Source organism: Borostomias antarcticus (genome assembly GCF_949987555.1).
Source record: "Borostomias antarcticus genome assembly, chromosome: 3".
NCBI lineage: Eukaryota > Metazoa > Chordata > Actinopteri > Stomiiformes > Stomiidae > Borostomias > Borostomias antarcticus.
Window position 1 is genome coordinate 12,095,874 of NC_140236.1, and position 14,735 is coordinate 12,110,608.

Sequence of the window (14,735 nt, forward strand, 5' to 3'; positions counted from 1 at the left end):
CATGCGCGTCACCAGAGACGTGCATGGAGCCGACCGTTGGACAGACTGTCGTTTGATCAGAGACAAACTCAACCTGGAACTCCGTCCACTAAGGAAAACACCACCATGCAGGAAGCTCAACTGTGACGCACTGAAGTCCGCGCATTACATTACATTACATTACAGTCATTTAGCAGACGCTTTTATCCAAAGCAACTAACAATAATTGCATTTAACGTAGGAAGAGCCAATGTACTACTACTTGCCAGAACTCACAAGTGCATCTTCTTTCTAAAACAAACAAGTGACTAAGAGCATAATCTAGTGCTGAAGCAAAGTGCAAGAATCACAATCTAAAGTACAGTGCAATATAATATAATAAGTGCTTAGGTGGGAGGATTGTTGTAGTACTTCTTGAAGAGATGAGTTTTGAGCCTGCGACGAAAGATGGGCAGCGACTCTGCTGTCCTGACATCAGTGGGCAGCTCATTCCACCACTGCGGGGCCAGGACAGAGAAGAGCCGTGACCGTGTCGATCGACCGCAGGAGCCTCGGAGTGACGGGGCAACCAGTCGCCCTGAGGTAGCAGAGCGTAGTGGTCGGGAGGGGATGTAGGGTTTGACCATGGCCTGGAGGTAGGAGGGGGCTGTTCCTTTCATTGCCCTGTAGGTTAGCGCCAGAGTTTTAAACTGGATGCGAGCCGCTACAGGGAGCCAGTGTAGGGAACGGAGAAGGGAAGTTGTGTGGGAGAACTTGGGGTGGTTGAACACCAGGCGAGCAGCAGCTTTCTGGACAAGTTCCAGAGGTTTAACGGCTGACGCCGGTGCCCCCGCGAGGAGGGAGTTGCAGTAGTCCAGGCGGGAGATGACCAGGGCCTGGATGAGTACCTGCGCCGTTTCATTAGTGAGGAAAGGGCGAATCCTCCTGATGTTGTAGAGCATGAATCTGCAGGAACGTGTGACGGATGTGACATGTGAGGAAAATGACAGTTGGTCATCCAGGGTCACACCCAGATTCCTCGCAGTCCGAGTCGGGGTCACCACTGTGTCTTCAATGGTGATGGCCAGGTCCCGGTGCGGACAGCCCTTCCCCGGGAGGAACAACAGCTCAGTCTTGTCCAGATTGAGCTTGAGGTGATGTGTCGTCATCCACTCCGAAATGTCAGCCAAGCACCCAGCTATGCGTGTCTCCACTTCTGTATCAGAAGGGGGAAATGACAGAACCAGTTGGGTGTCATCGGCATAGCAGTGATAGGAGAAGCCATGCGAGCGAATGACAGAGCCCAGAGATGTAGTGTAGAGGGAAAACAGGAGAGGACCCAGGACAGACCCTTGTGGAACCCCCGTAGTCAGACTACGCGATTCCGACGTCGACCCTCTCCATGTCACCTGGTAGGAGCGGCCCGTCAGGTAGGATGCAAACAGGGAGTGTGCAGAGCCATCGATGCCTTTCTCCTCGAGGGTGGAGAGGAGGATCTGGTGGTCTACCGTATCAAATGCTGCTGACAGGTCTAGGAGTATCAGGACAGAGGAGAGAGAGTTCGCTCTAGCGGCATGGAGTGACTCTGTTACTGCAAGGAGGGCGGTCTCTGTCGAGTGGCCAGCCTTGAACCCGGATTGGTGGGGATCTAGGAGGTCGTTCTGGTGGAGGTACGAAGACAGTTGGTTAAAGATAGCACGTTCAAGTGTTTTGGATAGAAAGGATAGAAGGGAAACCGGTCTGTAGTTTTTGACATCAGATGGGTCGAGAGATGGTTTCTTTAGGAGGGGGGTGACTCTGGCAGTCTTGAAAGCAGAGGGAAAACATCCTGAAACAAGAGATGCATTGATGAGGTGGGTTAGGAAGGGAAGGAGTTCGCGTGCAACAGACTGAAGGAGAGTCGAGGGAACAGGGTCTAGGGAGCACGTGGTGGGGCGGTTAGATGTTACAAGGTTGAGGGCCTCGTTGGGGGAGAGGGGAGAAAAGTGGGATAAGGTGGGGCGTGGAGAGGAGGGGGGGAGCAGGGAGTGGAGAGAGGGTGGGGATGGGGGGGTGAGTTTCGTGCATGGAGCGTTGACCGGGGGAGGGGGGAAAGAGGATCTGATATCGTTAACTTTCTTGTCAAAGAAGTTGGCGAAATCATCAGGGAGAAGGGAGGAGTTGGGAGTAGGAGGTGGGGGCTGGAGTAGTGAAGAGAAGGTTTCAAAGAGTTTTTTAGGATTGGAAGCAGAGGTTAAGATTTTAGAGCGGAAGAAAGCAGCTTTAGCAGCAGACAGAGAGGAGGAGAATGTGGAAAGAAGAGATTGGAAATTAAGAAGGTCCTCTGGGAGCTTGCCTTTCCTCCATTTGCGCTCAGCTATTCTCAGGCTCCGTCTATCAGTACGCACTGAGTCCGACAGCCATGGGGCAGGTGGAGTTGGGCGTGCAGGCCTGGAGGTGAGGGGACAGAGATTGTCCAGAGAAGAGGAAAGAGTAGAGAGGAGAAGATCAGTGGCAGTATCAGAGGGTAGGAGAGAGAAGGATTCAGGGGCGGGGAGGGCGGAGGTGACAGTAGAGGAAAGGTCAGTAGGGGAGAGCGAGCGGAGATGGCTACGGGCGGTAACCATGTGGGTAGGAGGAGGAGTTACAGGGGAAGAGGGGATGGAGAGGGAGTAGGACATGAAATAGTGGTCAGAGAGATGGAGGGGAGTGACAGAGAGGTTAGGGGTGGAACAGTGTCTAGTGAAGATAAGATCCAGCTGGTTGCCGGCTTTGTGAGTGGGAGGAGAAGAAGAGAGGTGAAGATCGAAGGAGGAGAGGAAGGAGAGGAAAGGTTCCAATTTCTCACTCTGGATGTTGAAGTCCCCGAGAAGGATGAGTGCGGACCCATCATCTGGGAAGTGCGAAACTAGTGTATCGAGCTCCTCTAGGAATTCACCAAGAGGACCTGGTGGGCGATACACAACAGCAATGGTGAGCTTGATTGGATACATGACAGAGACAGCATGGAATTCAAAAGAGGGAGGGGAGAACTGTGGGATGGAGACGAGTGAGTATTTCCATGTTGGGGAAATGAGCAGGCCAGTACCACCACCTCGCCTCGCAGCTCTGGGAGTGTGGGAGAAAGAATACACATCTGACAGGGCTGCGGGAGTGGCAGTGTTCTCTGGTGTGATCCATGTCTCGGTGAGAGCAAGGAAGCTGAGGGAGAGCAAGGATGCATAGCCTGAGATAAACTCAGCTTTGGGCACCGCCGACTGGCAATTCCAAAGTCCCCCTGTCACCACTTGCTCTCTATGAGTTGAGACAGTCGGATAGATGAGGTTAGAGGGGTTACGGAGTCTGGGGGTGACCCAGTGTCTGCGTGACCCCCGGAGAGGGAACACAACAGGAATAGGATGCAAACACATAATGGTAACAAAACAGGTACTGAGGTAAATGTAGACGTACTACCTTCCTGACAGTCTTACTTGACAAAGTCGCTCTTGAATAAGTCGCCCGGTGCCTTTGGCCGCCCTAGCCTTCGGTCGCACGCCGGAGGGAGCTGTCGCCTTCCCGCTGTCGCCGTCTAAGCCGTCACTGCTGATTGCTAATCGTCTGCCAGGAGAGTAGGCCACTCCCACAGCCCACTCAACAGGGCAATTAGTCTAGCTCAGGCCGAAACTAACTCTCACAATAACCTTGAATAACAAAGCAGTTTCACCACAACACTGATGACTTAGCACTAGCCAGTCGCACGCAGAGGGAGCTGTCGCCTTCCCGCTATCGCCGTCTAAGCCGTCAATGCTTAAGGCCTGTCACTGCTGATTGCTAATCGTCTGCCAGGAGAGTAGGCCACTCCCACAGCCCACTCAACAGGGCAATTAGTCTAGCTCAAGCCGAAACTAACTCTCACAATAACCTTGAATAACAAAGCAGTTTCACCACAACACTGATGACTTAGCACTAGCCAGTAGAGAAACCAAAATATACTTATGTTTCTAGTTCAGTCTAGTAGCTCCAAGTTCCTTCCAGGGGTTAATGCAATCTGGGGAACACTTGGCCCTGTGCTGTTTATAAATCCTCACTTCAGCAGGCCACTCCCACAGCCCACTCAACAGGGCAATTAGTCTAGCTCAGGCCGAAACTAACTCTCACAATAACCTTGAATAACAAAGCAGTTTCACCACAACACTGATGACTTAGCACTAGCCAGTAGAGAAACCAAAATATACTTATGTTTCTAGTTCAGTCTAGTAGCTCCAAGTTCCTTCCAGGGGTTAATGCAATCTGGGGAACACTTGGCCCTGTGCTGTTTATAAATCCTCACTTCAGCAGGCCACTCCCACAGCCCACTCAACAGGGCAATTAGTCTAGCTCAGGCCGAAACTAACTCTCACAATAACCTTGAATAACAAAGCAGTTTCACCACAACACTGATGACTTAGCACTAGCCAGTAGAGAAACCAAAATATACTTATGTTTCTAGTTCAGTCTAGTAGCTCCAAGTTCCTTCCAGGGGTTAATGCAATCTGGGGAACACTTGGCCCTGTGCTGTTTATAAATCCTCACTTCAGCAGGCCACTCCCACAGCCCACTCAACAGGGCAATTAGTCTAGCTCAGGCCGAAACTAACTCTCACAATAACCTTGAATAACAAAGCAGTCAGCGCACTCAGCACCAGCTCAAGGCACATATTGCAGTCCTGTCTGGGATCCTTGAAACACCAGCTGATCCCAACATCAGCTCTACCTGGAACCCCCTACGTAGTCCCATTCACCAGGCAGCGATAGGATCTAGAGCAGGGGCAGGAAACCTAATGCCGGGCTCACACTACAGGATATTTAAAATCCTAACCAATTTCGGAATTGGGTTACATCACGCACATAAGGAGAATCTTAACATATATTCTTCTTGCATCTCAAACAAGCACACACAGTAAGATTTGAAAATAACTGTTCATCACAGGGAGCAACGAACCACTGGTCTCGCCGTCTCACTTGTAAAGTCGGGACGTAATAATCTTAAATATCAAACATGTTTGATATTATCGGGGGAGAAGGACTGTGCGAGGGGTGTGCCTAAAATAAGGGTGGGCCTTGAGCTTCCCTATCCAATAACTAACTAGAAGCATATAGAACTAGACTGGCAACACTAATCTAATTGCTACACAGAAAGGTGTGACACCCACTCGCCCTAACCTAGTGTGTATAACAACGAGTTACCTGCTGTACATGATGAGGTGTATACCCATGGGTTTCTTATCTAGCCCTTCTCCACAATGACTGCTGGAAATAGAGGAAAAGGCAATAACTAACAAAAACCCACAGAGAACACTAGTATCACAAATGTAACAAAAGTAGGCCCACAAACAAACATACAGTAGCAACCCTCTCCTGCATTGCACATGTAACAACACAGAATATATAGTTGACAGGTCTTCCTCTGATTGGACCACAGGTCAGAGGATGATTGGACACAGGTTGAATCGATGATTTGTTGATTGACACAGCGAGCAAAACGACGAACACCTTGGGAAGACAGACAAGAGCAGAGCAGAGAACAGGACCAAAGGAGGCTGTAACATGAACACACACAGGCACTCAAGCACACACACACACACACACACACACACACACACACACACACCATAAAGCTGCTCAATTGGATTTGGGGTACAACCAGGTCAGGAGAGGCTGAGTGTGTATGCAGATAGATGTATGTGTGTGTGTGTGTGTGTGTGTGTGTGTGTGTGTGTGTGTGTGTGAGTGTGTGTGTGTGTGTGTGTGTGTGTGTGTGTGTGTGTCAGTGTGTGTGCGTGTGCATGTGGGTGTGTGTGTGAGATAGAGAGAATGTGTGTGTGTGTGAGTGTGTGTGTGTGTGTGTGTGTGTGTGTGTGTGTGTGTGTGTGTGTGCAGTGGGAGGAAGCAAGCAGTATGGCTAGCAACAGCAGAATATGATAGTAGCAGACACAGGGGCAGATAAAGGGTCAGTCCAACAGGGAAAAGACAGTCAGGCAAGAGAAACAGACACGCCTCGCTCCTGTCTCTCAAATCATAACAGGACTGACACCACAGAGACAGTACTGTAACAGGACTGACACCAGAGAGACAGTACTGTAACAGGACTGACACCACAGAGATAGTACTGTAACAGGACTGACACCACAGAGACAGTACTGTAACAGGACTGACACCACAGAGTTACATGTATGGCGAAAGATTTTGATCAAAAATAAACACAAAAGTAAAATCCACAATTATTTTTACCATCCACACACAAATAGAGATGGCCAATCAGACTTTGCATACAATATACAATGAGGGGTCAGATGTTTACAACCAGTAACAAATCTCAAGGCACAATGATAGTGTCCAGTGACCGCGGACATTGGGCAGAAGTACTCAGACATAGTAAACCACCATCGTCTAACAGAGGCAGGAAGGTTGCCGACCAAGGTATTTCCTAGCTCCAAAGGAGAAGCGGTATTATTTCTAAAATAGAAACCCTGACTTCACCTTCAGCTTAGAGAGTAGATTGGTAATGTGAGGCTCAAAAGATAAATGGCGATCAATGAGAATGCCCAAATACATTTAACTTGAGACTAGCTCACCTGCAGATCTGGGTCGTCCTCGTGTTGTTCGTGGGCTTCCTCTGCTGCCCTCACCAGCCTCTGCATGGGGGGAGAGAGGAAGAGATAGAAGATGTGTGATCAGTACTGAAAGCATCCCCACCAAAAGTACACAGTAACAATATTACATACATAATCTCATGTAACATTCAGTCTAGTCTCAACTGATCACCTGCAACCCATTCAATACTGCTCATATAAACCCAAATACACAAACATGTACGCATACACACAGAGACACACACACACACACACACACACACACAAAAGGACACAGATTTGGCCAGCTCATAGAAAGAAGCTATTTTCCTAAATGGTTCAGCAGTAGAGATAATGACACCCTGGGGCTCTCTGGACACTCCACACACACACACACACACACACACACACACACACACACACACACACACACACACACTCCATCATGATCGTCTCACTGGGATGCCGTCTTCTGCATGTGCGCCTGCGGGGCATTGTGGGTATCCATGGTTTGGAGTCTACATCATTTTCCAGAGACAAACTCTCGGCTCTGACACAAACATATACTGTATTACTACAATTACTACTACTACTACTACTGCTACTACTTTTACTACTACTACAAACTCTCCTCTGACACTAACACATACTCCTACTACTACTAGGCTACTACTACTATTACTTGTACTATTACTACTACTACTATTATGACTACTACTATTACTGCTACCACTAAAAAATCTCCTTTGACACTAACATCTACTACTACTACGATTACTACTACTACACTATTACTACTACTACTACTACTACTACTACTACTAGGCTACTACTACTACTACTACTACACTAGTACTACTACTACTACTACTACTATTACTACCTGACTGACAGGCGGAGCAAAAGTGAAGAGTACTCAGGCCAGTAAAAATGATGATGCAATATCATTTTAAACTTGGAAAAAAAACAGCAACTAAAATGAATTGCGATTCATTTTAATGGTAAACATGAAATGGCTACATTCTTTTAACAATAAAGACCGAGAATATATACAAAATAAATTCTATGTTCTTGATAGATGTGCCGGGGTTGAGCACTGGCTGATGACGTTTGGGAACCTATGTTCCCCGGATAGCCCCGGTCCAATTCAACCCCTGACTATCCACACGATCACATCTAGACAAACACAATCCCTGACTATCCACACGATCACATCTAGACAAACACAACCGCTGACTATCCACACGATCACATCTAGACAAATACAACCCCTGACTATCCACACGATCACATCTAGACAAACACAACCCCTGACTATCCACACGATCACATCTAGACAAACACATTCCCTGACTATCCACATGATCACATCTAGACAAACACAACCCCTGACTATCCACACGATCACATCTAGACAAACACATTCCCTGACTATCCACACGATCACATCTAGACAAACACATTCCCTGACTATCCACACGATCACATCTAGACAAACACAATCCCTGACTATCCACACGATCACATCTAGACAAACACAATCCCTGACTATCCACACGATCACATCTAGACAAACACAATCCCTGACTATCCACACGATCACATCTAGACAAACACATTCCCTGACTATCCACATGATCACATCTAGACAAACACAACCCCTGACTATCCACACGATCACATCTAGACAAACACAACCGCTGACTATCCACACGATCACATCTAGACAAACACAACCCCTGACTATCCACACGATCACATCTAGACAAACACAACCCCTGACTATCCACACGATCATATCTAGACAAACACAATCCCTGACTATCCACACGATCACATCTAGACAAACACAATCCCTGACTATCCACACGATCACATCTAGACAAACACAACCGCTGACTATCCACACGATCACATCTAGACAAACACAACCGCTGACTATCCACACGATCACATCTAGACAAACACAACCCCTGACTATCCACACGATCACATCTAGACAAACACAACCCCTGACTATCCACACGATCACATCTAGACAAACACAATCCCTGACTATCCACACGATCACATCTAGACAAACACATTCCCTGACTATCCACACGATCACATCTAGACAAACACATTCCCTGACTATCCACACGATCACATCTAGACAAACACATTCCCTGACTATCCACATGATCACATCTAGACAAACACAAACATAAAGGATGTTTTGTCAACACTCGGCTGGTAAAGAGATTATTTTCTGCTAAAAGATAGGCCTATAAGAGAGTATGTTAGGAGCCATAATAGTGTGTGTGTGTGTGTGTGTGTGTGTGTGTGTCGGTGCGTGTGCGCGCGGGTGTGTTCTTCAGTGACAGGTAACATGCAGGCCTGGGGCTGGCATACTGTGGCATTTAAATACAGACTAAAGGTGATAAGCCTGCAGGTACATAGATGCTCAGTTCTCATCTCCCTCATCTGACTCCAGCGAGACAAGCAACACACACACACACACACACACACACAGACACACACACACACACAGACAAGTGTGAGTTACAAACACGTACGTATACCTGTCAGACCATATTTTTTACTTCTGTGTTGAGAATTGCATGAAAGGACCCGACAGGCAAATCATTGCCGCGTGCCCCAAATACACACACACACACACTCACACACTCACACTCACACTCTCTCACACACACACACACACACACACACACACACACACACACACACACACACACACACACACACACACACACACACACACACACACACGTAGATGACATGGATGGATCTCATATAGTGAATGATTCCTCTCATCCCAGCTGGAGATAGTGTGAGGTCCTGTGATTCACTCTGACTCACATTTACATTCAAATGGCTTTTTACACACTAGTGCAATCAACCACCTTATTTCAACTGACCTGTAGATGTGTGTGTGTGTGTCTGTGTGTGTGTGACTGAAATCGATGGGTTTATTTCAGCAGCCAGGCTATTTCTCTCAACATAGCAACACTGCCTGAGACAGGCTCCTCAACATCCATCCATCCATCCATCCACCCATCCATCCATCCACCCAGCAACCCACCCACCCATCCACCCATCCATCCATCCATCTATCCATCTATCCATCCATCCACCCACCCAACCATCTATCCATCCACCCATCAACCCACTCATCCATCCATCAATCCCTCCCTCCATCCAGAGATTGGCCATCTGATGTTGATGTACTGAAGGGTTCATAGAGTACAAGCACCAGTTAGAACATACTGTATTTGGTTTAGGAGAGAGGATGAGAGGATGGATGAGAGGATGGAGAGGAAGAGAGGAGGAAGGAGAGAACAACCTTCTGTAAAGGTCTGACCGCTTAGCTCTCGCACTCAAGACAGAAATGTCAGACGCTGCCTGTGAAGCTGCTGCCGATACGCACAGTTGTCAAGTATGTATATGTTCGTGTGTGTGTGTGTGCGCGTGTGTGTGCGCGTGTGTGTATGTGCGTGCAATTGTGTATGTGTGTGTGTGCGAGTGTGTGTGTGTGTGCGAGTGTGTATGTGTGTGTGTGTGTGTGTGTGTCTGCAAGGCCTGGCAGTCTCTTGGACACACATCACTGTTCTCTTGGTCTGGCACCTTGGCACCATCCTTGGGCAGACACACAAAACACACACACACACACACACACACACACACACACTGACTCTCTCTCTCTCACTCACACACACACACACTGACTCTCTCTCTCACACACACACACATCCACACAAACTCTCTCTCTCTTTCTCTCTCTCTCTCTCTCTCTCTCTCTCTCTCTCTCTCTCTCTCACACACACACTCTCTCACACACACACACACACACACACACACACACACACACACACATCCACACACACAAAACACACACACATCAAACTGCGTCAGGAGTGTTTGAGAGCAACCTAGAGGAGAGATGTTCATCAATAACCTCTCCTTCTTACTGATGATCCACAGATGCAGAAGCCTGAAGCCTCTGACCTTAAACATCTCCATCAATTATGAATGGAATAAAAAGGGGTGTTGGCTGCAACAGTCACCCTGTGTAGGGGAGAGCAGCAGAGATGAAGAGGGAGGAGAGGAGGAGGAGTAAGAGAAAGAGGAGGAGGAAGAGGAGGGGAGGAGGAGTGATGGGAATGAGGAGGAGGGGGAGTTGGAGGAGGAGGAGAGGAGAAGGGAGAGTTGGAGGAGGAGAGGAGGAGTACTGGGGAGGAGGATGAGGAGGGGGACGGACGGGGAGGAGGAGGGAGGATGAGGGGGCGTGATGAGGGACGATGAGAGGAGGGCGAGTGATGGGTAGTAGGGGGAGTAAGGAGGAGGAGGGGGGGAGGTGATGGGTAGTAGGGGGAGTAAGGAGGAGGAGGGGGGGGGGGTGATGGGGGAGGATGAGAGGAGGTGGAGGAGGGGTTTAGGTTGCATGCATTATTGACAAGGGGCGGAAGTCTGGGACTTTAGATGCAGTCTTTCATGCTGGCCTGGGCAGCGCTCTCAGAGGGGGGGTCTCAGCATTCTCCCCCAGGCCTGCGGCCAGCGGTCAGTCACTGTGTTCATGAGTGGACATGCAGATCAGGAGAGAGGACAGGGGAAATACACTGTGCCCAAAAAACTAAATGTGTCATTTGAAAACAAAAGCATAACAATATACATTGTGGAATTCACAGAAAACTCTTAATAGATGATGTTTATTTAAGTCACATTGGCAGTTTCAAAACCATTTCACCCGAAAAAGGTTCTAGCTGGAAGGGTTCTTTCGTAATGGAACAGGGTTCTTCATAGGGTTTTCCTAGCGGAGCCCTTTTGGAACCCTTTTATTCTTGAGAGGTCATTTCTAGTTTCTAGCTGTGTGTTCTGTACCCAGGTTCTGCTGTACAAAGGCCTTGGCGTGTAGCTGGGGAGATTCAGCAGCTGGGATCAGGAAGTGCAGTCTAAGCGTGGGGGCAGGTGCTGCCGGGGGCCGGGCCCACTGAGGCCTGGGCTGGGCCAGCCTGGGGCCCGGGTTAGGGCCCCATCATCAATAGCACCAGGACAGCAATTCATGTTGTCAAACCAGCAAGTGAGAGAGTTGCAGCATCGACAAAATGGAAAACTGCCCGGTGACACTTTCCTTTCTCATGTTCTGCACAGTCTGATTGGCCAAGAGCCAAAGTGAAAGAGAAAGAGAAAGAGAGAGAGAGAGAGAGAGAGAGAGAAGGTGGAGAAAAACAAAATAATAAAAAATATGTCAACATTAAACTGTAAACATTTAAAAAAAGGAATTAAACATGTTATGATATTACTAATGTACAGTCTTTCTGTCTTTCTTTCTTTCTCTCTCTCTCTGTCTGTCTATCTCTATTTCTCTCTTTCTCTCTCTCCTCCTCTCTGGTAGTCCAGTGATAAGACTCCATCAGAGGGATGAAGGGATAGTCCATAGACATGTACCAGCTGCTCATTAGACACCTGTCACCCTCTGCCTGCCTACTGTACACACACACACTCTATCACACATACACATACACACACACACACACTATCACACATACACACACTCTATCACACATACACACACACTATCACACACACACATATACTCACACACAACACACATATACTCACACACACACACACACACACACGCACTCTTATCACACACATACACACACACACACCCTGTCACACACACACACACACACTCTCTCTCTCTATCACACACACACACTCTCTATCACACGCGCACACACACACACACTATCACACACACACATGTATGCTAGCATAGTTAGCAAGCTTGCACACACACACACACGCACATACGTACAGTACACACACATACACACAATCGACTGTGTCCACTGACTGTCTCTTGCTGCCCGGTCCCCGCTGGTAGCGGTTGACTATGCTAGCTAACTGTGTATAACTAGCTAGCAGTCCTTTCCCTTGCCAATCTGGTGTGCAACCACGTCCATTGGGCAAACACACTGAAAGTACACTTCACATAGAATAACTGTAGTGAAGATGGCCTCTGCCCTTACGAAATACAGTATAATCTATAGCTATTCCCTACACAGTGTTGCCAAGTCTCACGCATTGGCCGTGAGACACACGCATTTCAACTAGTTCACACTCTCACACGCCACACATTTCTCACGCAGATTAATGAATCCACAAAATAACAATTGTTTTGCGGGACTTTTAGTTAGAAATTCCTTTGAGATAGTTTCTGCTGGCGTGTTGGTTGCTGCATGCCTATTGGTTGTTGTAGATATGCATAGGTCCCCATTATTTTAGACACATTGGTCCGAGTACCCGTTCGTCCGAGTAGTTATCCCAGTATTCCGACTGTCAGTAACTCCGACCGCCCGCAAGTCCGACTCCTCCTTCGGATTTCTCTGACAGAATATCTGCCATCACGATATCACCTTCTCTTTCTTGTCTTTGTTGTAGTTTAGTCTACCTCGTAGTTTAGCAACTCTCTCAGTTGCTGGTTCACTAGCGATTCATCAAGACAGATTGATGAAAACAACCGTTTCGCGACAGAAAATAGATTCTTAGAAACTGCATTCTAAGTGCCCCGACCACCGCCATTACATGGATATACTGGCTCGCGCTGGATTTTAAATTTATTCTACATGCCTCCGAACTACACCAAAGTGATCTCGGTGAGTCAAACATCTTATAATATGTCGTAAATAAGGTCCAGGTTGTCAAAAACGAGCATTGTCCTTTAATATTCATAGGCTATAGTCCCTTAATATAATATATGCATGACAGGCACAATCATTTCCCCTGTTTACACTAGTCAATTCCCATTTGGCCTTTAGAAACCTAGCCTATATAGTTGTACCCAACACTAAATTCCAACTTAACTTTGCACATTAGAACATAGGCTATTAATTCAGTCAGGATGCTCTTATAATGCATGTATGGGTGCATAAAGTCTGAGGCTTGTCTATTTTTCAGTTTCATGTTCATTTATGTGCATGATTGGAAACACGTGTGTCTTCTTGAATAGGCTATTGTTCTCATAACGCACGAAAAGATCTTCATTCAGATAGTATGAAACATGACTCTGACATTAAAGTATACAACTTGCTACCGAAACAATTTTTCCTCATTGGGGTTGTTTACCCTAGATATTCTGCCAGAGAAATCCGAAGGAGTCGTCGGACTAGCGGGCGGTCGGAGTTACTGACAGTCGGAATTCGCCTTATTCACCTGGCAGCCATATTGGTCAGTCTGACGTAATCGAGGGTGCGGATGCGGAAGTGCCCGTTGACTTCAATGTTAAAAGTTCACTGTAAAAACACCACTTAAAGAACCAAAATAGTCAAAATAACAGGCTGAATACACTATCAGGGTTACAAACTCATCATTACCAGACTCCGATTGTTTTTCACTGCCGTTGTTTTCGCGTTCGGAAATACATGGAGGTGAATGAGCCATAGTTGCATTCACTCCCATGTAACTTACGGTATTTGCTTCTCCAGTACACTCGGCTCCATTCGCCTCCACTACGTCGTCTGAGGTAAAAGCGTGAGAACAGGGGCTTTCCAATCAACAGCTGATGCCTCGTGCGGCGGTCACCAAGGCAACAACAAACTGTCAATCAAAGCGCTAACTTAAAAGGCTGATCAAAGAACAAGATTTCTAAGATCCCACAGGGGGAGGAGCTAAGAGTAGTAGAAACCGATCACTAAATAAACTTACTATTGACCTTATTATATATAAAACTGATCATTTATGTGTATCTTGACCGTCGTAACAGTTAAGCTAACGTTAATGGTTCAATGTTTCAACCCTGGCTGTGGTGACAAGTGATCTGAGACATGGGACAGAGGAGGCCTTCCTTCAGTGGAATTATTATATTAATATACTAGACTATTTCATATCAGTATTTCAGATGTTTCACTATCTCTCTCTAGATATTATGATTATAGCAAATTAAAAGTATGGTTCATGTTTTATTTTTAATCATTGCTCTGCGTCAACAGACATCCGGTCAGTGATAGTCTGAACAAGCCACAGCATCAATCCACATAGGAGGCTTTCATGTCCATGTTTGCGACACGACACTGAGCTTCACTTCAAAGACAACATTTACTAAAGCTCCTCACTGTTGGGGTTTGATACGGTAACAAACATGTTCATGCCATCTTTACAGGTAATGGCTTGTCACCACCTTTACGCCGACAAGCTGGACTGT

At 47.2% G+C, this 14,735-nt stretch overlaps 1 protein-coding gene across 1 annotated transcript in view; it reads right to left on the bottom strand.

The window, feature by feature from the left end:
- Positions 1–14,735, bottom strand: part of cacna2d3a (calcium channel, voltage-dependent, alpha 2/delta subunit 3a) — a gene marked incomplete at both ends in the record, with an annotated part of 255,462 nt that overhangs the window by 177,033 nt on the left and 63,694 nt on the right. Inside the window, one exon of the mRNA XM_084436018.1 lies at positions 6,530–6,589. Within this exon, the coding sequence (XP_084292144.1) occupies positions 6,530–6,589 (60 nt within the window). The remainder of the gene's footprint in view (positions 1–6,529; positions 6,590–14,735) is intronic.